Source organism: Myotis brandtii, unplaced genomic scaffold (assembly GCF_000412655.1).
Source record: "Myotis brandtii unplaced genomic scaffold, ASM41265v1 scaffold374, whole genome shotgun sequence".
Lineage (NCBI taxonomy): Eukaryota > Metazoa > Chordata > Mammalia > Chiroptera > Vespertilionidae > Myotis > Myotis brandtii.
The window spans coordinates 3,852,558-3,878,291 of NW_005364372.1; the positions used below are offsets into that span (position 1 = coordinate 3,852,558).

The following is a 25,734-nucleotide window of genomic DNA, read 5'->3' on the forward strand; positions in this document are numbered from 1 at the left end:
ATATGACTAGAATTGTCCTTTGTATCTCAAATATATTTATTTTTAATGTGTTCTCTTGAAATTAGAAATTTTTTATAATTTTTCCTGGGCTGGCTTTTGAATGAGAAATGACTCAAATGAAATTGAAGTATGCACGGTACACTGGACAGCATAAACCCACCAAAACTTTGTTTATTAAAACACTGCCCTATTGTTTCCTTCAGTTTTAAATGCATCAACAGGATTTTCTCCTTGGGAGTTTATAAGTGGTAAATTTCACAAAAAATATGGCTTCTAAAATTTCTTATTATGTAGTTGTTTGCTTTTATTTTCTACTAAAAAAATCAAAAAAATCATACATTACCAATAGGCTAAAATCTAAAATCTTGCAAATGAGGCACATATTGACACAATCTGATTTCTCCCTAAAACAGAGACCTTTCCAAGGACTAATTTTTGTTTTAATTCCAGGGAATAAATATTTATTTCAAAATCTATACCCCATAGAATGCTTTTAATTAGTTGTATTTCTTGCTTAAATGAATTTTAACAGTTCTTTGCTTAGAAAAAAGCAGAAGGCAATGTGTATACATAAATCTACATTTCAATGACTACCTACATTTTGTAGATAAACTGAAAACAACCAATTAATCAGTTGATGTTTTAATGTGAGAGGGAAAATATACCTATTAGGAGAAGGAATGTCATATACTCTACCATGAAATGAAAATGCCACAAAAGTGAGCTAGCTCCTCAGAACCAAGAATGCTGGGAGGTACAATAGCTAGGATTCTACAGTCCAATGAAGTTTGGAATATATCCGTTCAACAAAGTTAAATATGTAGCAAAGGACTTCTCAGAGCATTTAATATGCTAATTAATGTCCATTCTAAATCGTGTTCTATGTTATAATAGCAGAGTTTTCCAGAACTACTTAATAATGAAATCTTTTTTTTCCCCTCTTTTTTCTTTTTCTTTTTTTTTTTTTTTTCAGGGAGAGCATGACCGGGCCATTGGCCAATATACCTATATAACTACAACCAGGTCTCTTTTAATTTATATTTTTAATTAATAATAATAAAATACCTATGAATAAATTTAACCAAAGAGGTAAAAGGCCTATATTTGGAAAACTATAAGATAATGAAGATATAAATAAATGGAAGGATGTACCGTGTTCATGTATAGGAAGATTTAACATCATTAAAATGTCCATACCATCCAAAGCAATCTATAGACTCAATAAAATCTCTATCAAAATACCAATAAGATTTTCCAAAGAACTAAAAAAATAATAATAATAATTCTAAAATTTACATGGAGCCACAAAAGAATCCTGAATAGCCATAGCAATCTTGAGAAAGAACAGTTAGAGGTATCATGTTACCTGATATCAAACTATATTATAAAGCTATAGTAATGAAAACAGCATGGTATTGGCATAAAGACATACACATAGATCAATGGAACAGAATACAGAACCCAGAAATAAACCCTTGTCAATATGGTCAATTAATCTATAAATAAGGAGGCAAGACTTTACAATGTGGTAAAGACAGTTTCTTCAATAAACGGTGTTGGGAAACTAGACAGACACATGTAGAAAACATAAGCAGTTAACTCTTTGACATTGCTTTTAGTAATGTTTTTGAGAAATATATACCCTGGCACGGAAAACATAAGAAGAAAATAAACAAGTGGGACTACATCAAATTAAAGAGGTTTTTGCACAGCAAAGGAAACCATCAACAAAACAAAGACAATCTACTGAATGGGAGAAGAATATTCACCGAAGATACATCTAGATATTGATGTACCTTTTTTCTTACATGCATTTCTTACTGGCTCTGTAGCAATATTCAGGTCCCCAAACCATATAATATTTGGAGCTGTGATGGAAGGCTCTTTTAGCTACTTTCTTTAGTTAAAAATTTACATTTCTGTTTTATGTTTGGTGTTGTTTCCATTGACGTTTGTTTTCTAATTTGCCACTTTTATAGAAAGAAGTACCAACCTGAATGCTTCAAGGTACTCAATATCTCCCATTGGGGGATCAAGGCCACCTGTCCAGGCTATATTTATATTGTATCCTTCTCCACGGCCTGTTCCAACCTGGGAAGAGAAAAACCACACCACAGTGGGTAGATGAAGGCACAAGGAAGAAAGCGAGAAGAGGGGAAAACAAACACATGTGAGCTCTTGAAATAAACATCAAACAAAATGTCAAATCAGCCCACCCTTGCTTGACAACCAGTGCTCTGGGTTATGCACTTGTTCTGCACTGGTTCTTGCTCCCGTGGGACAAGTCAGTAATCTCGTGTAATTTAAAACACCAGCAAAGGACAAGAAAATTATGGGTAATCATGCAATGCAATTACCTGAAAGATACAAATAAAAGTGGGGCTCTAAAGAAATAAACCGAACCTCATTGGGGGCTCCACTGCCAGGGAAAAAGTTCCCTTCATCATAGCGATGGAGTGAAATGTACAGGATGCTGGGGTCAGCATAAAAGGCCTGCTGTGTACCATTTCCATGGTGAACATCCTACAGGGAAAAGAAAGCAGATGACAAATGCAGTCATGTCTAACTCGGCGTGGAGACAACTTTTCTGATTTTGAGTTCCCTGTCTTTCTACCCCACCCTCCTTCTCATTGTCTGTCCTTTCCCTATGTCCTCTTTCTCTCTCCCCTTCAGCTTGCTTCCACAACCCGCCCCCCTTTACTTCCTGAACTTTCAGGCAAATTACCCTTTAATGCACTCATTTTTTAAACTGGCTTCTAAAAATCAGGAAACCACAGCGAACATGCCCTGGAGACTCCAGATGAGCAGTCATTGAGAAAGCCCAGTCCTTTGGTACAATTAGATATTTATACACCGGCCCTTTGTACTCTTTGCTTCGGTGATGGAATCTCGCATCCTGTTTTATGGAGGAATTTTATGACTTATTAACTGCCAACAGTTCATAACCCCTCAGGCTTAATTAACTAGCCTCATTGGCCTCTGAAGAAAGACTAATGTTTAAACTACAAACTAGTATTTTGCAGAAGGATCTATGGCTTACAGAGCATTTTTGCAATTCTTGACAGAACACTAAACATGCGTGTATGCATTGATTTGCCAAGTCCCACCATTAAGGTCAAAGGCTTTGCAACCAGCTGAGTAAATTGGCTTTCTTGAAGCGTTCAGTTCAGTTAGCAATCCCTCAGCAGTTAGAATCACTTCAAAAGAGATGCCAGATGCAAAAAGGACTTCATACTTTATTTTGGTAAAATCGTGACGGCAAGTCAAAGGCACAGGAGCATGAGCTCATTAGCTATTAAATCATTTGGTCTGAAGCAGAAAGATGGCATGGGGCTTTATGCAATCTTGTCCAATGTGCCTAATTTTAATATTATAGCATGGCTCTCTTCCCAGCCTCCTTCCTCCTCTTTTTTCTTTCCCTACACCATTCCCTCTTCCAAAAACAAGACAGCAAAAGACCCTTGTCATTTTAATAGATGAAAAATTCTCCAAACATTTGTAAATGATAACAATTCAAAACTTAACAGTTCTTTTTTAAAACTGTTTTATGATATAGATATATGCAGGAATTGTCAAAGAAATGGGAAAAATGAAACTAGTAGCATTTTTTAGCATGTCTTCACTAAAATACCTCAATTAATATACATCCTAATACCTCCTGAACAAAAATAAAATAGATGACTCTTAAAAGTGAACAATCTATATATCTGTATTCAATATAATATTACTGCTATATGTGTATGCAACACGTATAGTTTCAAGTTCTCTTATACAAAATTTTGGTCACTCATAACTATATCCTTACATAGTACTTAATTTTATATCAGTAAGAATCATACTATTTTCAACAGTGATTCCTACAATTTTGGGGTCAGGTACTACATTAAATACCTTGCATGACTTATTTAACCTTATGATGCATATGGTATTATTCCCATGGTATTTTAAATTAGTAAATACAACAATTGCTAATTTCTGAAAAAAGTAAACTGAGACTCAGAGAGTTTCACAATAATTTACTAAGGCTATATAGAGAAAAAGTTGCAAGACTGGTCTTGAATCCACCTCTTACTCCAAAGGCCAAACTCATAACCATTATATTGTTAACTTACATTCATTATCTCTTTGATCCTCTTAGCAAACCTGTGAAGTAAGATTGGTGGTCATTATTGCTCCTTATTGACATTCATATAACTTGTCTCCACTTCAACCTCCAGCCCAGAACTCCCTCACTAGACACCACCAAAGCCTCCCTGTGGTGGTCTGAAAGCCGGTGCTGAGCTTGCTCTCCACACTGTAAACATATACTAATCCTCTCTCCCTTTTATGTAGTACATGAATCCAAATCAATTAGGGAATCGCAAACCATTGGGGAAGATGTGCATCATTCCAGAAACTTATTCTAGCTCAAAGCATACATATCAGGAAAACAAATAGCTTACTGAAAATATATCATTCCTAGATTTCTGAATGTTCAATGGAAAGGAAGGGGGAGATAGCAAAACTATTTTCCTTTATGTGAACAAAAATGAAAAAGTTTCAGCCATATATCTTTTGGGATTGCTACTGGATACCTAGAGGATGAACAAAAAAGAACTTGAAAAACAACAGGAATGTTTGCATTTCTACTACATGATAGAATTTTTAATTATTAGTAGTATTGTAAGAAAAATGTTCCTCTGGGCCGAAATGCATCCATACTTTGAACACCAAAAATATATTGTCTTGATTACTTTTGTTTCTTTAGTGGTGTTGTAAAAGTTTATTTAAGAATGTCAAATAAAAGATGATCATCTATCTTAGATATAAAATCATTTGTTCTTGAAAAATGTGTTGGGCACTTATTATTGTATACATTTCTGAATAAGAAATATAGTCTTGTCCACAGCAGAAAAAGGATTCAACAGACATTTTTTTCTTGAAATACACAAATGTATTCAAAAAATACTTAGATAATTCTCAATTCCATATTCAAAACACTAAGAGATAAAGGTAAGAACAAATATGTCTTTTGTTTTGGTTAACAACATACTATAACCGTGAAAATAGAAATATATATATATATATATATATATATGTTTCAGCTTTCTTTGATGCAAAATATTCATATAAGGTAATAAACGCTCAGGTATGAACTGAGGATTTTATACACTAGACTAATATAAGAAAATCATTGGTGATTGTATTATAATAATGAAAGTAATTGAATCATTAAAAGCCTAAAAATAAACCTTATATACTGTATAAGACTTTCTTGAAAATGCTGAAAATTATTTCAATATCTTAATGCTCAAAAATATACTGCAAAAATTATTTACTTTATGTAAGAATTTAGGACCAATATGTCGTATTAAAATGTTAAAATAGCTTTGAAAAATTATATATTCTATTAGCTGAAGTTATCACTTATAAGTATTTAGTATTAGCACTTGTGACAATTCTTTGGTCAAGTTTGGTACTTGATCAACATGAAAATGCCCCATTTTGACATTTGAAGTGACTTTTATAAAGAAAGCCCAGCCCTTGTTGGTTTGGCTCAGTGGGTAGAGTGTCGGCCTGCGGACTGAAGGGTCCCAGGTTCGATTCTGATCAAGGGTACATGCCTGGGTTACTGGCTCAATCGCCCGTAGTGGGTGTGCCCGAGGCAGCAGATCAATGGTTCTCTCTCATCATTGATGTTTCTATTTCTCTCTCTCACTCTCCTTTCCTCTCTGAAATCAATAAAAATACATTAAAGAAAAAGAAAGCCCCAAACACATTATATTCAAAAACAAGGTCACATTAAATAAAAGCTACCTGAGTCATGCAGACAAATCATACTTCTAGAATAGGTTCAACCCTGAACGCAGTGACCAGTCTCTTGTGAATTGAAAAGCAAGTATACCTGCTTCCTCTCCTCACCAATCTGAATGTTTCTGGAATCTTCCCCAGAGGGAGAACTGGAATGAATACACTCCACAGATCAATGAGAATCATTCCTGCCTCAGACACTCAATGCCTCTGAACTTGGCTGTGGCCCCCAAAGGAGGTGAATTAGACCTCTGACTCTCAATTTACTAGGCAGGTAAAAATGCAGAAACTAGCTGCTGGACGAGAGGGTAGCTTTGTCTTCTGGTGGTCCAAGAATTTGAGGAGCCAGCTCATACTGCTGAGCTAAAATGAGTGACTTTGGATAGTCAGAAATGAAGTTCTTTTGCCATTGGAGAACCTTCCCTTCTTCTCTTTTGCTAACTTACAGGACAGACCTGTCAGCCGGGGAGAACGGATGTCTCTGAGCCACGTGGCACTTTAAAACTTCCTTCTCAGCAGCTGGGAGGAACAGGGGAATTTCCTCAAAGTATCCCTGCAGCTGCAGGATTTGGACGCCTTGAAAGTCAGGCTGGTGGTGATCTCAGAGGCAACCCTTTGGACAGAACTTCATATATTTAGAGAATTTGAAACAAAAAACCTCTCTACTACAGCCTGCTGGGACATCAGTATCCTTTATCATTGGATAATGGAGCTAATTCACAATCAAAGGCCAGTAATCTTACAGGATTGGAGCTACCAAGCAACTTATTTATAAATCAGACAGAATTATCTCCAGCAGTGTTTTATCCTTATATTAATGTACAAAATAAAACTTTACAGACCAATCCTCCAAGGTGCAAAATATCCATCTATCGTAACCTAACAGTTTAGCTTTTAAGTCCATTGCAAAATGCATTACTTTAGAGTTTGGATGTCACAAATGTGTTTTCATAGGAACTCAACAGTTATTGATCATCTTCATAGAACCACAAAATGGTAGCAGAGGAGATTCCTTGGAAAGTAATAGTAGAAGATTCTTAAGGATAGAATAAACGGTTTACCAATCTTCTTCCCCCATAATTTGGATAAATTTAGAAAACTTAGAAAAATTTTCCCACAATCCTTGGTCTTCATCTGCCATCCTTCCTTCAAGTTTTCTGCTTATCTTTCTAACAGAACTTAACAGTATTAGAAGGCTATTATTTTTTAATTTGCTCTCTTATAAATATGCAAGCCAATAATTATTATTTCAAATGTCACTTTGTATATACATGGGAAAATGGCTACCGATGTCTTCCTTTTTGTTAAGTTTTAAGACCTTCCTGCTGTAGTATATCTAGGCCTTCAACACATTTCTTTAATGGTGAACTATGACCTACATTGAAACTTAAGCATAGTTGGAAAATACCATACAAAGTTAGCTTTCAATATCTCAGCACCAGAGCGACTGCAGTAAGGCTCCGTTACTGTACGTGGAAAAGGTTAATTCTTACCGAGCACTAGAAATGTTTATCAGCCTGCCATTCCTTTTATCTTCGTTTTAACTTAACTGAGTATTTCTTCACATGGCTTTGTTTGTGCTCTCAACCCTTTGGTGTGCCTGCTTAACTGAATCGGAGGGCTGGACGGGGAGGCCACGACTTACCAATAAGATTTAATTATGAGTGCAGATATGAACAAGATTTAGACTATTAAGCCTTGCACTTCAAAAAAACTTTTAACATATTTTGCCTTTAAATCTTTTATCACCTGCAAAAATTAATTAAGTGCAGATGTAGCAGGTTCGCTTTGGATGCCAGGGTTCATTTCCTGTCTATGCTTTGTCAGACAACCTATTACACCTCCTCGTGAACTGGAGGCAAACCGAAAACGGGGCTCATAAATCACCAGTCAGCTCTCCTTCGCCCTTTCCTGGGCTGGTCCTTTTGTATGGGGCAGATCTCCAGCTCATTATTCATGAATATACTATAGACAACATGCCAAGTGTCATCTGCATTTAAACAAACCATTTGTTAAACAAATTATAACTGTATTGTGTAAGAATGGATCATGTTAAAATGCAAGACTAATCTAATGCCTGTGACTTTTAATCACTCGGGGTCCCTGCCGGGAGTCATCCCAAACTGGCATCCATGATCCGAACTCTTTTCAGAAAGAATGACATGCTGACTTGTTTTAATAATACCACTGTTGCACAACAAGCAACATGATTGCTAACCAAGGGAAGTGGCCAATTGGTTACCAAAGCAACAGCATTCTTTCCAGCATATCTGACTGCTTAAAGTCTATATTCTGTAGGGAAAAGTAAATTCAGGTTCTGTTGGGTTATTTTAACTGTGGAAGTATCAATTCATTTAAGGATCATAAAAGTTGCCCTGATCTGCGCCTTCTTCTCATTAAATTGCAGTTAACACCATGAAAGTGAAACGTGAATGTTTATGGTTTCAGAACTGCAATCCTGAATTTAATGAGTTTCCACATTCAAAGGAAACCCGCCCTTCAGTTGTTTGCAAGTGCTAAAAGCAAGACAACCTAACAGAGAAATACAAATGCATTCCCTTTTATCTCGAGTCATTGAAAATGCAGCTCTGGCCAGGAATACATACCAGATCTACAATCAATATCTTGCTTATATTTAGTTGGTCTCTCAAGTATTTGGCGGTAATTGCAACTGAATTAAAAAAGCAGAACCCCCTGCGGAATAGAGAAGAACAGAGAAATAAGAAAGCAAATCAGCCGGGAAAACCATTATAAATAATGTTCAGAGCATTTTTAAAAATGCTATATGATCTCTGAAGCCATAAATCTGCTTCTGGGAGTACCTTGCAAGATTTTTCATTCCATCTGCTAACAATTAGAGGCTTCAGAGACATGCACGGGGCAGGTGACTGCCAGGAACCGTGGCGCTCGGAGATGGGCAACAGTCCCTGGTACTTACATGGCTGTGGATTCTTCAGCGTGATGGCCTGGGGGCCTCACAACAGCAAAGCCGTTCTGTAAGAACAAGATAAGTTTCCAACGATCAGATATGGGAGGACCGCTTGGATCTCCATGTACCACAGAGCATCAGGCACACACACAAAGACTGAAGTCGGTGGAGGCTTCAGAGCTTGTTTTCTTGCCCCATTACCATTTCGTAAAACGAACAGAAATAATATAAACGGCCACATTTTCTCCGATTGTACCTCAAGAAGGAGGCTCCCACAGAGCCAAGGGATTTGGGGGTTGTACCTAGTTGGCAAATGTGCAGGTCAGCTGTTAGACTAGCATAATACATTTTCAGAACAACTTCTTATTTTACGACACCAACATCCCACAGAGGGAGAAGAAAGTCACTCTTGGTGCAGGTTTGGGTCAAAGTTCGGGAAAACCAGGGAAGATCCAAAGTGAAAATTCTTTCGCTGGATTCCCTCAATGGTTCTTTCCACTCCAGTGTCAGCGAAATGATAGATTTACACTCACACACTCACATACACACAAAAGAAACCCCAGAAAGGTGAAAAAGAGAACAATGGAGAGCCCATATTTCTTCCAGTCTATAAATTTGGCTTGGATGACTGCCAAGACTTGCAACTTTATTGGATTCTCTAAGTCAATTTCTAGCCCACGTTCTGGAATTTTATAAAGAATTCCAGGGCTGAGTAGCAATCAGATCTATCCCTGATCAAGGAATGCCTTAACCTCCAGATGAAGGCGTTGGAATGTGTCACACGGGAAGCCGAGGGAACTCCAGCATGAAGGAAGGCAGGGGGCTATAAATCCTTGCAGAGCTGGCATGCTCAGGAAAGTTGGGTTACTTGACGTGAAAAGAAAATCATTTGTCAGGTGGTTCAAACCACCTTTCACTTAACTATGATTCAAGTAACTTGCTCAAAAGAAAATGTTTCTTTAATATACAATCCTAAAACTTTTGAAATAATTTTACTAGAGCCCAGGGATATTTTTTTTCAAATCTTGCTACAAACACAAAGATAATATCAGGAAAAATTATCTATTCCCTAGGACAGTGATGGCGAACCTTTTGAGCTCGGCATGTCAGCATTTTGAAAAACCCTAACTTAACTCTGGTGCCGTGTCACATATAGAAATTTTTTGATATTTGCAACCATAGTAAAACAAAGACTTATATTTTTGATATTTATTTTTAACAGAGAAAAAATCAACCAAAAAAATGAGTTCGCGTGTCACCTCTGACACGCGTGTCATAGGTTCGCCATCACTGCCCTAGGACTTTAAGTATACATACATTCTTCTAGAATGTTTTGGTAATCAACACAGGAGTTAATTTGTTATATATTTTGATGAGCACATATATATTGATTAACTCAGAAGCAAATTAGAAGTCAAATAACACCAAATCAATTATTAATCTACAAGTGGTGATACATTCCCTATTCTTCTTATTAAGATACTTCCTATCTCTCTGATATATATGATAAATATGAAAGAAATTAAAGGGCTTCTGAGAATGGCGAATTCAGTAAAGATTCAGATAGGTGCAATATATTTTATTGGGGGAAACAGGGTGAAAATAACAACAAATATAATAAAGCCAATATAATTAGCATGTAACAATCTTATAATTAGACTAGAGGCCCAGTGCACGACATTCGTGCACTCGTGTGGGGGGGTGGGTCCCTCAGCCCGGCCTGTGCCCTTTCACAGTCTGGGAGCCCTCGGGGGATGTCCCTGTGGGGAGTGGGCCTAAGCAGGCCGTCAGACATCCTTAGTGCTGCCACAGAGGTGGGCACCACTCCTGCACTCGCCAGCCATCAGCCCAGCTTCTGGCTCCCCTGTGGGAGCACACTGACCACAGCTCCTGCGTTGAGCATCTGCCCCCTGGTGGTCAGTGCATGTCATAGCGACCGGTCATTCTGCTGTTCAGTTGATTTGCATATTACCCTTTTATTATATAGGATTAACATTAATAATTATATTGTACTATTCAATTTAAAATACTATGCTTTATGGGTAAAGGGCATGACTAGACAATAAAAAGAAAAAAATGCAGTGATTAATAACCATAAGAAAAAATATTCAACTTATATTAGTAATCAAATAAAAGCAGATGAGAAGCCCAACAGAAAGACTTTTTTTTTCCAAACCAGGAAACTGCAATTTTAAAAAATATACTAAGCTGACAATGGAGTTGCACCTTATAGACTCATAAGTGCTGCTTATAGAAGGATAATGTATTATTGCCTTTCTGGAAAATAACCCACCCCTAGGTATCTAGAGCCTTTAAAAATATTTATATATCCTTTGAATATATACGTAATATAAGAATAAGTAATCTACCTAAAGGATTTTTGCCCTAAAGGTATTATTAACTGTAGACAAGTATTTATGTAAAAGATAATGTTTTATTTACAATAGGAAAAATGAGAATTATCTAAGTTAACTAATAATAGAAGAATGTTTATATGAATTATGCTACATCTATACCACAGAAAATTAGGCAGTCATTAAAATTCTGTTATTATAAATATTTAGTGAACAGAAGTACTTATCAGTTTTTAGAAGTATTAGTGTTAAAAAATAATATATACAGTATGATATATCTAAGTGACAGTATTATGTGGGTTATCTTTAATTGCTAATTTCATGTCTTTTCCAAATGGTTTTACAACAAACATTATTTCACAGTGAAAAAAAAGCATAAAACAAAGAGGAAGTGGAGAGGTAGATTTTAATGGGTCTTAGGGAAAGTGTTGTGCTCAAAAAGGCTGAAAAATGATGTGCAGGGTATTCTGGGCAGGAGGGAAAGCATGAACAATGGCTCAGAAGAAAGGACTTTGGAAAATATTATGTACAAGAAATCCATATAAATAGAGATCATGTTAAAGAACAAAATGGAAATGAAATCATATAGGTAATTAGTTGGATTATAGAGAACAAACAAATAGAATTTAATTCCATCTTCCTTTTTTCTCTTACAGCCAAATTCCTTGAACAAAGAAAGGGTCTGCCTTTCACTTTATAATCTTCCACAGTATCCGCCACCATTCTGCTCAACTGCTTCTGAACCAGCTTCATTTGGGGTTGAAAAGTGTCTTCTTTTTGCCAATAACAAATCTTTTCTCAGTCATCATGAGCCACCTAAACCTTCCATTGTGCTCTCAGAAATGGTAAACTCCCCTACCTTTTCCATGTCTTTTCTGAATACCCCTTTTCCTTAGCTGAAACCTGGCAAGGCTGCTTCTCCTATGATCTACCTGCTCAAGTGGTAGCTCCTTCCTCTCTGACACCTCACACACCTGCCTGCAGCAGAAGATGGGGCTGGTGTTCTCCTTGTTCCTCACAGCTGCTTTGAGAGCATAAACCCCACTGCAGCCACCCACCCCAATAATACTCTCTTGTAAAAAAGGATTAGATCACACAGGAAGAAAGAAGACACAACACAATAAGATGACAGACTGCACCCTGGGCCAGCCCGCTCCCTTTCCCACCTGTTACACTAGTATCTATCCCATCACTTGCAGTTAGGATTCCATTCCCTCCTACTTTTCCACTATAATTTATGTTAAGTTCCCAATTATATATATTTCATTAAGATTTAAATATGCTCAAGTTTCTGCCATCTTGAAAATAAAATTATATATTAACCAAGACACTACAAATATATACATATATACAAAAAATTATATATATATGTGTATATATATATATGTATATATATATATATATTCATCCTTAGCCCCATTGATCCCTCAAGTACCACTCTTTTCATCCCCTTTAGCAACCAAAATTCTTCAAAGGTTGGTCTACCTTGCTTTTTCATTTCTCCTTTTCTTCTCCTCTGCCTTAGTCACCAATCTCTACTTTCTCCTCCACATCCATTAGTCCACTAAAGAAGTTTCACTAAGGTCACCAATGGCCTCCATGTCACCAAATCCAATGATATTTTTATGGTCTCAGCCTATTTGGCTCCTCATTAACTTTCAACATATACACCTTCCATTTTAAACGCCCTTCTCTTGGCTTCTGTGACTGCATATCCTCCTGCTTTCCTTATCTCTCTTTCCCCTTCCCAATCAGTCTCTCTTGAAGGCCCATACTCCTCAGCATGCTCATTAAATACTGAAGTTATTCAAGACATCGTCTTAGACTTCTCTTTTCTTTCTACCCTTACTTCCTAGGCAATGCCACCACTCTCATGTATTCAATTACCACTTATCACCAGATACTCCACAGATATCTATTTCCAGGATGAACACTTCACTGAGCACCAGACCAAAATATCAGCCCATGTATTCAATATTTGTACTTGGATACCCCCAAATCACTTCAAATTCAACATATCTTTTCCAAGCCTTCTCTAACTTACCAATGTTACCATGATTCATCCATTCTCTGAATCAGGAACCCATCATCCCGAGTTATCCTTAATGACCCCTCTCCCTGGCTTTCCTCCATCTCATTTTAATTCATGACCAATTCCTGTTGATGTTGCTTCCAAATGCCACTCAAATCTATGTACTTATATCTATATCCACCCCTTGAATATTTTGCCTTCTGAATTTCTGTCTTTCTCTCCATCAGCTGCCAGTATTTACTCTTAGTGATTTCAATGTCCACATGAACACTTCATTCAATACCCTGATTTCTCAGTTCTCTGACTTCTCACCTTCAATAAATTTGTCTTCTGCTTACAGTCATACTCCTTGACCTTATCATTAACAACTCCTCCATAATTCAATGTCAAAAATCTATCTTTCCTACTATTCTATTTTCCAGCTAATGCCTTAAGACTTTCAATCAATTGATCTTACTTAACTTTTACTGTCATTTACCCCACCACCATGTTCACTTCCCTCCTCTCTGGAGTTAGAGGGTCCAGTGTATTCACATCCTTGCATGCACTTTCAGACACCCTGTCCCTTTTCCCCTCCAACATACACCTCTGGTCTTTCATGTCTGCTCTGGCTACCATAATGAAATACCACCGGCTGGGTGGCATAAATAACATACATTTATTTCTCTAGTTCTGGAGGCTGGAAGTCGAGATTGAGGTCTAGTGCACTCTTCCTGGTTTGAAGATGTTTGCCTTTTCCTTGGAGTCCCACATGGCCTTTCTTCTGATGCACTTGCAACATTGGGAGAGGGAGAGGGAAATGGAGAGGGAGAGGTAGGAGGCAGGAGGACACTCTGGTGTCTCTTACTCTTCTTAAAAAAACACCAACCCTATCAGATTAGGGTCCCACCCTATGACCTTTATCACTTTCACACAGACCCTATCTCCAAATGGGGCTTCAACATATAAATTTGGGTGGACACAAACCTCTGGTCCACAACATACTTTCAGTCACTTCGTCCCTTTCTTCCTTCAACATTTTTCCCTGGTAAAATTGCAACACTGATTAAGAACAACTCACATCTGCTCTGTTCCTGCACCTAAGCGTATATATATATAAAAGGAACATAGCCAGTCTTCCTTTAATTTCACGATTACAAACCTCAAGTAGGCTCTTCAGGACATCCAGAAATCACACTGTATTTTGTAGTCAATTAACTCTTTTTTCAGAAGAGTATTTCTATCTTCTCTTTTTTCAAATTAACCCTTGTTCAATCTTTACCTCTTGCTGATGACTTTGCTTCTTATTCCACTTAGAAAATAAAAGCAATTAGAATAAAATTTCCTCATCTTTCCATAATACCCTTCTTTCCCCACCATTCCCTGATCCTAAGAGCCATTAATTCCCCTGAGTATTTAATGGCACCCCCTCTGACCGATTCAAGGACACCTCACCTACAATTTCCCCTCTCTCTCTGGTACCATCAGTGTTTTCCTAGATTGGATTGTTGCCACCAGAGTAAAAAACATATAAGTATCTCCTCTTAATAAAAACAAATCAAGCCCAGCTGGAGGGGCTCAGCTGTTGAGAGTCGACCTATGAACCAGGAGGTCACGGTTTGATTCCTAGTCAGGTCACATGCCTGGGTTGCGGGCTCAATCCCCAGTGAAGGTTGTGCAGGAGGCAGCCAATCAATGATTCGCTCTCATCATTAATCTGCACCAGTCTGCATTCCCACCAGCAGTGCACAAGTGTTCCTTTTTCTCCACATCCTCTCCAGCACTTGTCGTTTGTTGATTTTTTAAAAAATCAAAATAACAGTATCAGACATGGTATGGCAAAAGTAGGTTTACAGTTGTTTGTATAAAAAATATAATAAATATACAAAAATAAACTCTGTTTTTGTATGCTCATAACTGTAAACCTACATTTGCCCACCTCTGTACTATAATGCTACAATGTAACATATAATACATAACAATCATATTTGCAAAAAATAATGTGATAAATAATAAGCTCTAATGTGTTTTACTCCTTTAATCCTAACAACATCTGAGGGCAGATAATATTATCCTCATTTCATAAATGAAACAATCCAGTCACAGGAAGATTAAAGAACTTGCTTAAAGTTTATGACCAGCAAGTGACAGTGTTGGGATTCTATCCCAGACAGGCTGGCACCGTCAGCAGGTGCATTTAATAAAAACCAGCTTTTAAGACTGGCCGCACTACACAACCCGGCCTCTGCCCACTTCTTAAGCTTCACCTTGTACCACTATCCAGTGTGTTTCCTCCACTCCAGCCTTTGCACATGCTCCTAGCTCAATGCAGAATGTTCTCCACTTAGCTCTCCCCTCCTTTGACCTGGATAACACCTCCTTATCTGCCCATTTCCAACCCAACATCACTTCCACAGGGTTCCCTGAGCCTAGGCAGGTCCCAAGCAGGTTCCTCAGTTTATGCTCTTAAAGATCTGCTGACCCTCATTTCTGAGAATGTGTCTTAGTTTGTAATGATATACTGGTCACTGCAACTGATTTATTTGTTTTATTATCAATTATTGTGGTTTATGATTTCTGTCCACACCCCTACTTCCCACAGCGGGGTCACCACTTTATGACTTGGTTTGATCATCTACACTTACATAGTGCATGGCACGCACACAGCCAGAGATCGGGAAAGAATAAAATAGACGTGAATAGATGCTCCTCGGGCTCTTCCTGTGGCCACTCCTTCGCTCCGACCTTGGCTGCCTGCCTTCTCTCAAGGGTCCCAGCTTTTGCAGGCCTGCTTTTCTGTGGGCGGTTGCCTCTTAGACTTCCTAGCATCTTCTTTCTTAGACATAAAACTCTCTAGTCCTTACAGTTAATGGGGTCTTTTATTCAATGAACTATTGTGGAAAGTGCTTTAAAATAAGATATTATTATTATTTTTACAGAATAATCTGATTTTTACACTGGATTTTGGACCTCTTGACAAGGAATTTGTTTTGTAATTCTCTGTACCCTTTAATGTCATGTTTAAAGATTTATTGTATATGATATCACATGAACCAAAATTGTCCTTGTCTCAAGAATATTCCAGGAATGTTTTTGAATGAGCACCTTAAATAGATAATTTTCTGTCTTTTAAAATAACTTAATAATCTACTAGCTTCACAAAATATATAAAAACTTATATGTCATAATAAAGGATTCAATGGCTCAGCTTATTTTCTCATCTAATGCTAATGATTATTTTACTTTTGTAAAAAATATTGTTTTCTTAAACTTTAGAGTACGTAGGATGTTTCCTCTTTTAATTTGTGAACATCTCAAACTTTAGTAGTAAAACCTACAAATGATCCCACACAATTTTAATTTTTTTCTACCTTACTCCATACAATCTGCTTTATATTTTTTTCAAAGTTATGAAGACCAAGCAGTTAATCTAAACAAATGCATGCTAACATACTTTTCTGTGAATTTATATCAATTTAATGATGATGTAATTTTTATCTTAATATTCTAATTTATGAAAAGTCTTTTAAGTTTTCGATTCTCTTTAGTCACGAATATCACTAATCATATATCTCTGGCAGTATTTTTCCATCACTAAGAGTAACAATGTTTAAAGTACTGAGTGTGCTCATATTTTTGTCATTGTTGGCTACATTAGTGTTATGGATGTTTCTCCTCAAGACAAGGATGAATTTTCTGATGTCCTAAGGGCTAATGCAAGAGACTATCTGCTCCCCATATATAGCCAGGTGACATCCAAGGAAGGGAGTAGGACTTTGTATGTAAAAATGAATTTGGCCCTAACCAGTTTTGCTCAGTGGTTAGAGCTTCGGCCTGGGGACAAAAGGGTCCTGGGTTCCATTCCAGTCAAGGGCATGTACCTTGGTTGCAGGCTCCTCCCCTGCATGGGCCCTGGTTGGGGCACGTGCAGGAGGCAACCAAACGATGTGTTTCTCTCATATCAATGTTTCTCGCTGTCTTTCCCTCTTTCTTCCACTCTTCCTGAGAATCAATGGAAAAATATCCTCGGTTGAGGATTAGCAAAAAAAAAAAAAAAAAAAAAAAAAAGAATAAGAAGGAAAGGAATCCAATCATTCTAGACTAGTCTGACTATTTGCATAACTGATGACATTTTCATTTTCTAGTCAACTTTACCAAAATGTCAAATATATTTGTGAATTCCGTAGTCAAACCCTCCCCAGGAAAGTAAAGAATAGGCACTAAGCACATCACTAGAAGCACTTTAAAAGTTCACTTTTTACTCCACCTGACCAAAGTTGAGATTCCTCTCCATAAACTCTGTTTATTGTCATGGCACTGATGGAAACTGAAAATTAGACAAGTGGAAAAGAATCTGATTATTTTAGTTGTGACATTCATTAAGATAGTCTCATGGACAGCAGAAATGCATATTTTCATTTTTCTAACATCCCCATGGTCAAGTGGGTATTCAATGGATAATAAGAAGCATTACTAATTCCAACTTATAGAGAGTAATTTAGGTTTCAGAAATCATGACAACCATGGCCTAATCGCCACTGATGAGAGAGATGTAGAAAGTCAAGAACATGTACACATTGTATAACAGAATCAGGCAATATATACAGAATCCAGAAAGAGAAAAGCAAAGATTATTTATAAACTCTTAAAATATTAAGCGATGAACTAGAGTCTAAACTACTTATAGTATCCAGTAGGCCCAGTAGCCACTTCCTAATTTTGATTGATTTATTCTTTATGAAAGCATAACTGCATATAGAAAGTCTGTGTGATAAACTGACAAGAGATTGTGTTACTTTGTTAGCAGTAGTTGATTAACTTTTAGCTTTTAACTGAACTTGTAAAATGTAACTCTAGTTTGGGAAGCTGCAAGAATAAAAACAAAGAAATCTGTCCTGTTGAAAATGTTTTATTATATAACTTCCTACAATCCAAAGAGTAATTGAGCATGTCAGACCAGTTGATTGGAATTCTGTTTTTAAAATTTCTCTTTTAGTGCATTGCTAATTTAGAGCTCAGCCATTTACCTCCCAATGCTAAGTATTACCACTAAAGTATTTCTGAATGTACTAAAGTATCAATCCTCAATGAAATATGTATAAAACCAAGCACAGCATGGAAAAACTCTACAGCATGCATTTCCAAGTAAAGATGTGATGGTTGAGTTATTACTTCCAATACATTTGCTGAATTGGAATGTCATGTGCAATGACTTAAGTGCTTTAAATATTTCACTGGAAGCCAAAATAGGAGGTACCTCTGATTCACACTGATGCATTATCAATTTTGAAAATGACTTTAAGAAATATTTCTTTACCTACATACATATAGATTGCTTTTTTTTCAAAAGAACTGGAAATATATGTTTTAAAGAACAGGGCATATTTTAAGCTAAGTTGATATTCAATGATAACTACATCAGGTATATTGGTACACAAGCTATTTGGTGCTCCTATAAAGAAGTGCAGAAAACAGCCAGAACCCAAGAAGAGCACAATTTACCTTCTAACAAATCAGTTTGCTCCTAAGTGCCCTTTCTAACGTCTCACTGAATGTGCTTGCCAAGAATGAAGTCTTTTACCTCTTCATAGCGCAAAAGAGCAATGAAAATAAAGCATGCTTTAGCTGATTTGGCACATTTTTAAAAAATCATAGCAATAAACTTCTGGTTCTTTATAGTAAGTTGTGCAGAGGTTAAGAAGTCAGAAACTTGGTAAAGACAATGCTTTTTAAATATTTAATTAGATAGCAGATCCTAATGTTCTCCTATTATAATAAAATTTTGTTTTTAAAAATCATGGCTTGAAATGATTGTGTTGTCTTCTGTTGAACCCTGTTTTGTTTTATTTTTAATTGTTGTATGGGGTTTTTCTTTGTTTATTCTTTTTGCTTTTTGGTTGGGTCGGGGTTATGATATTTGTTGTAAAAAGATATATAATATAAATAATACTGCTCATCTTGCTACATTAGGTACTTCGTTCATAAGAATTCCCCTCCCCCAATTCAGGTAAAGTTGAATAAGGCAAAAATGTCCATCAAAGTCCTCTAGCATCTTGTGGAATGCCTATGGTGGTTCATTTGAACTTGACTGAAATTTGCTTCCCTTCCAAATGGTGCTGGTTACACTCATCATAGTGGTATGAGATTCTGTTGGCTAACAAAACTGAAAATTCTTCAGTGGCAATTGTCCAGTGTCTCTGTTCATATCACTGGACGTTAAAATTTTAAGGTCAGATCATAAATGAAAACTGAGTGAATGCTATTCCCCTCCCCTTCATTCTGCTAATGAATTGGGGGATATAGATGATCAGAAACCAACTCAGGAGCAGAGAAGAGAAACAGATATTGACTCCTTCTCCTTGCTTTCCCCACTCATTGACCTTGTAGGAGCCTATACAATTGTCTCTGGTTCTACTTTTCAGGAATGGCCCAGGCATAGCAGCATTGTAAATGACCTGTTAAATAACCTGCTATCTAGAGTTGACTGTTATGGATACGATACAGCTAATCATTTGTTCAACATGCCTTATACGGTAGTCCCCCCCTTATCCGTGCGGGACACATTCCAAGACCCCAGTGGAGTCTGAAACTGCAGATAGTACCAATCCCTCTGCATACTGTTTTTTCCTATGCGCATATACTTATGGCATAGTTTATAATCCACTTATAAATTAAACATAGTAAGAGATTAACACTATAACTAAAAAAATAGGATAATTATAACAATATACTGTAGTAGCAAACAGTTATGTGAATGTTCTCTCTCTCCCTCAAAATATCTTACTGTGCTGTGCTCACCTTTCTACTTAAAGGAAGCACTTTATGCTTCTCTTTGGCATAACTGAATTGCCAGCATCACTACTCTTGCACTTGGAGGCCATTATTAAGTAAAATAAGGGTCACGTGAACAAAAGCACTGCGATGCCAGGACAGTGGACCCGATTGTCCCGAAGGCTAAGTGACTAACAGGTGGGGAGCGACCACTGCATGGGCATGCTACCCAAAGGGATGGTCCCCATCCTGTGCAGGAAGGGGCAGGGCAGCGCGAGGTGTCTTCTCGCCACTCCCACTGCGCTCAATTTAACATTTCTCAATTGTTTCTGTTCGGAATTTTCCATTTAGTATTTTTGGACCGCAGTTGACTGCAGGTAACTGAAACCACAGGAAGAGAAACTGTGGGCCAGAGGGTATGACTGTACCAGCTCCCACTGAAAGCTCCTATTAAACAATAACTGCAGATTTTTGTTATATTCTGAAGTCCTCCTCTTCAGCTACATCGATATCTGTGATGAAAAACAGTCCCACATGATTTCTAAGCTTTAATTTTTTGCAATAAAATCTTATCCTATATAATAAAAGCCCAGCGACCAAAACGGCAGAATGACCGCTCGACCAGTCACTGTGAGGTGCACTGAACACCTCTGGGTCCCTTTCCCTAGCTGGCAGGCTCCCATGGCTGGATGGTGAACGGGGACCCAGGGGTGGGTGGTGGGGGATGCAGGCAGCACCAGGCTAAAGCCCCCGCCCCGCCAGTCACCCCACACACAGAGGGCGACCACAGCGGGGGTGGGGCGGGCCAGCGGGTGGAATGGCTGACCTCTTGGTCCCTCCCCCGGCCTGCAGGCTCCCATCGCCCAATGGCAAACTGGGAACCTGGGTGGGTGGCAGTGGGGGGCGGGGCTGGCTGCCAGCAGCTGGGGAAGATGACCCTGATCTCAGGCTAGGCCTAGGGACCGTTCCGCACACGAATTAGGTGTGCCAGGCCTCTACTTTAGAAATAAAAGAAGTGCATTAGGTCTACTACACCTCATGAATAGTTGGTTTGCCCTACCATGTCAGTCTTTAAGAGAGGATGAAATGATACCACCTTAGGGATCTAAGATTGACAAACCCTAGACTTTATCCACTTGTGCTCAATTTCCCAAGTCTGTAAGAAATGCTGTATACTCTCTTTGCTGTTAATTCCATATGTAAACATATAAAATCTAGACCTGGGATTCTTTCTGGAATTGAATAGGAACATGAGGATAAAATACTGGACTGCAGAATGCTTGAACACTGTCAATAGGTATCACCTAAAGATATCCGGACCACTTGTAAAATTTTACATTCAAATTAGTAAATCAAGCCTTCTGGGTCCTCCAACACTGCAAGTCACTGGGATGCATAATATTTTGGAATATGCTAATATACTCCTTAAAACCAGTTAACTTTAGTCTTTAAAAGGGGCTTTCTAAACAGACAGTTCGCTTTAGAACCGATGCTATTAATCTACATCCGCTGAGGGGAGAAACATTTCACAAAGAAAGTTTGTCTCTCACATCCTAGAATCTGGGAGGTGAAAGGAAGCAGGGAGATTTGCCAAGAAAAGAATCAGGGACATATGGGAATACCATTTTGTTTCTTTGAGTGAGTGCAAGGGAGCCAGGAAAACAGGAGCCCAGCAATAGCAGTTTAACTGAATGGCGGAACCCAAAGCACATGCACAGCTGCCAGCCCTTCCTCCCGAAGAATCCAGAAGGAAGGAGCTTGATGACAGTGCTGGAGAGCAGTTCTTAGGAAGCCTGGCATCTGTGGGCCCTAATGCCCACAGCCTTGAGCTTGGCAGACATGTGGCTATAGATAGGAATAAACACGTTCATGGAGAATCAGTCTCCTGGTGGAAGGGAGACAGGGCATGTGATGGTGCTTATATTGCACAATGTAAGTTGAACCTTGAAGGAAAATAATAACAATGAAATAACTATGAAGAAGTTTTTGTTGTGAGTGTGGTGGGGGGAAGACACCAGGATGTGGGTCGTGGTAAGGCAATAATAACCCACTGAAAGCAATTTGTTTAGTTTATCAACCAGTGGTTTCAGTTGACAAGATGCCCACCAATTTAATTCTTTTAACTTTTAAAAAACATGACTGGTTTTTGGACCACAATGACCGAAAAAAATCAGGTATTTTTCATCACATACAAAAGAGCCTCAGTATGAAAACTTTCTGAAAACAGTTAAGTAGGGCAAAAGAGTTGTTGCTTTTGTTTTTTTTCTTTAAGAACCAGAATAAAAACAAAACATTTTTAAGACAGATAATCAGAGTCTTCCAAGACTATAATAACACAAAATATTAGCATGACATTATAGTAATAGTAATTATAATAATATGATATTATAATAATAGGAAGATGATAGTAATGACCAAGACCTGAGCATAGATGCTACTGAGGGGAAAAGACCATATCAGTAAATGTCCTTTGGTAAGATCACAGTTGTCATTATACTCACATATTACTACAGCAGATTTGCATTTAATCAGTGGTAGTTTCTTGGTATCTTTTGGTATATACATTTACTCATTTAGATACATGAAATTCCAAAAACTTTTAGAGTAGCAATGTACATTCTATAACTATTGTCAAAATTTCTAAATTTTATGTATATAAGTTTTAACTTTGGCCATATCATTCTTACTATAATTGTAAGTCTTCTTCTTCCATTCAATTCTAATTCTCCATCACCACACACTATAACAAAAATAGCTACAAACAATTAAATTGGTCTATTTAGTAAAAAGTAGGCAACAGGCTTGGCTGGCATGATTCAGTGATTAAGTATCAACCTATGGACCAGGAGGTCATGGTTTGATTTCTGGTCAGGGCCATGCCTGGGTTGTAAGCTCGACCCTCCAGTGTGGGGTGTGCAGGAGGCAGCCAATCATTGATGTTTTTTCTCTCTCCCTTCCTCTCTGAAATCAATAATAAAAAAGTATATAACTAAATAAAATTTCAACCAAATCAATTAAATTATGTAGTATCACGTACATAACAAGATCATGTAGAAAAAATACCAGATCAATTGACCAGTCTTTTTTCATGCTGTGTGTGTGTGTGTGTGTGTGTGTGTGTGAAATTTACTGCCATATAAAATTACAATGATGTAAAATACTTATGTTCTCCAAGTGTGTTTGATATATACAATATAGACACTGGTATCAAAAAGCAAAACTCTTGCCCTGGCCAGTATGGCTCAGTTGGTTGGAGTGTCTTCTCGTACATCACAACGTGGCAAGTTTGATTCCCAGTCAGAGCACAGACCTAGGTTGTTAGTTTAATCCCCAGTCAGGGTACATACAGGAGGCAACCAACGGATGTTTCTCCCTCTCACTCTCTATCTTCCTTTTTCTCCAAAACCAATAAAAACATACTTTTTAAAAAGCAAGACACTTTTGTAAAGATGGAAAGAAAAAAGCAAGGAAAAACCTACATTATAGATGATAAACCAGCAGGTAACAAATGTAATACTATTAAAGATAAAAAACACACAAATTAGTTGGAAGATTTTTTTCCTATTATATAACACTAGGAGCCTAGCACGCAAAATCTCCCGGCACTCCCCACCCACCTGCAGCCCTGCCTTGACACGTGAACCTGTCCATGCAGAGCTCCAGCGTGCCTGGCCCAGCCTCCAAACCCCTGGCCTTCTCTGGCTGCTTCAAGCCCTGCCCTCAGTCCCTCGAGTCGCCTCAGGCTGGTCCCACCTTCTCCGGGTGCCTCCCCGCTTCCGCCCTGTCTCCCGAGCAACACGGTGGCTCCACCCCGTCATGGCGCAGGAGGAGAGTGTGGAAGCCTCCCACCTGCTGCGCTGTGCTCTTTCCCCTGGCAGGTGGGCCGCGGGGCACTCATAGTGCCAGTAGTGGGTGGTGAAGGACTGGTGAGGGGGCACTATGGGCTCTCACCCCTGCCCTCCCAGTAAGGGATGATCCTGCCTCCTCCCAGCGCCTCCCTGCTTCCGCCCCATCTCCAGAGCAACGCCCCAGCTAATATGCTAATGGTCTGGTTGTTACCCGTTACGACACCCTGACCATTAGCATATTAGTTCTTTATTAGCATAGATTTGCTCTATACTGCAAATACTAGTATAGAAAATATTGCAGTAGAAAATCTTGTAAGTAAATGTGAAATTTGAGAGTGAAATTTATCTCAGGAATTATTCTTTCCCATCTAAGTTATTTTAAAACTATCATCAGGACTTTGACTAAAAGTGTAAAGTATGTGTCAGGGACTGAGCAAAACTCAGCAAGGTTTAGAGAGAAGAGAGCTGTAGACAGATTCTGAGGGCAGATGCAGCACTTCTTAGTCAGTATGAGCTAAACCACATACAAGTAATGAAATCTGGACAGCCCAGAGCCAAGAACCAGACGAAGAGGCTGGACTGGGCAGATCCAATTACCATGGAGCAGGCACTTAAAACTACAAACTAGAAAGTGAAATATGAGCCATCAGAAAAGCAGGTGGGCAGAATAAAACTAAGGGGAAGCAGATTGCGCAGCAGGATCATCGCGGGCCAACTAACCAAAGGGTCTCGATCTCTGAGCAAATAATCAGAGTAATAGGTAGCCTCACCTTTTAACCAGAGAGTTGCAAAGTATTTGTATATCTGTCATTTTCCTGAGGTGTAAGGAATCCCATAAGTAGACTAATTAAAAAAGTTTTCACAAAAAGTTGGAGCACTTGGAAGTGAGCAGGTCAAGAACAAGGCAGTTTCCCACAAGAGTAAGCATGTAACTGCCACAGTTTCCCCCTTTCTCTGGTGTTTGCGGAGCCATTCACAGTGCAGACAGTAATTAGTAACATATCCGTCCTCTCCTTCATTCAAGTTGAATAATCAAATAAAGTAATAAGTCAATGTGCCCCTTTCTAATCACTGGCATTGGCTCCTTATGAGCGAGTGTGAGAGATAAAACTGGGAACAGGAGAGACCTTCAACATCCTCTCAAAAACAGAGTTGTTTTAGAGATTCACACGTAATTTAGAAGGAAAAGGCATGTACAAAACTTCAGTTCTGCAATAGTAACAATATAATACAAAATAAACCAAAAGAAACATGTTTTTCTCTAAATGACTTAAGAACATTGGACACAAAGAAATTTTTAAAAGAATTAAACTAAAATAAAACACAGAAACAAAAAAAACCCCTTCATAGCCTCTACTTGCTTTTAAATACAATGCTTAGCATATAATAAAATATTACAAGACATATAAAGCAGCAAAATAATGAGAGGTAAAATAAAGTAAAAAATAAGGTAATATAAACATACAAGTGACTCAGAATTATCAGATATAAAAGCCTAAGCGACCAGCTGACCAGCCTACTGGCCAACTGGCCAGTAGCTATTACATGCACTGACCACCAGGGGGCATTCGCTCAATGCAGGAGTGGAAACTACAGGCATGGAAACATGGAACAGACTGATGAATCTCAGAGGGAAGGGAGGAGGGCAGGAAGACATTAACCAAAGATCTTATATGCATAGTAGAGGCATGGTGTACGGATTCATGCACTGGCATGGTCCCTTGGCCTGGCCTGGGGAATCGAGCCAAAACAGGTTCTCCAACATCCCCCAAAGGGTCCTGAATTGCGAGAGGGCATAGACCAGGCCGAGAGACACCACCGGTGCACAAATCTGTGCACCAGGCTTCTAGTCCTAACTAATAAAAGAGAAACATGGTAATTAGCCGTACCTCTGCTACCCTTCCCATTGGCTAATCAGGGTGATATGCAAATTAACTGCCAGCCAAGATGGCGGCCGGCAGCCAGGCAGCTTGAAGCGAACATGAGGCTTGCTTGCTTCAGTGACGGAGGAAGCCAACGTTCCCCGCCTGC

The 25,734-nt window shown here is 38.3% G+C and overlaps 1 protein-coding gene across 1 annotated transcript in view; it reads right to left on the minus strand.

Moving 5' to 3' along the window:
* HDAC9 (histone deacetylase 9) overlaps positions 1-25,734 on the minus strand; it is an 846,941-nt gene that overhangs the window by 152,066 nt on the left and 669,141 nt on the right. Inside the window, exons 19-22 of the mRNA XM_014544651.1 lie at positions 8,729-8,784; positions 8,397-8,484; positions 2,404-2,523; positions 1,994-2,091 (exon numbers count right to left, since the gene is read on the minus strand). Coding sequence (XP_014400137.1) covers positions 1,994-2,091; positions 2,404-2,523; positions 8,397-8,484; positions 8,729-8,784 — 362 coding nt within the window. The remainder of the gene's footprint in view (positions 1-1,993; positions 2,092-2,403; positions 2,524-8,396; positions 8,485-8,728; positions 8,785-25,734) is intronic.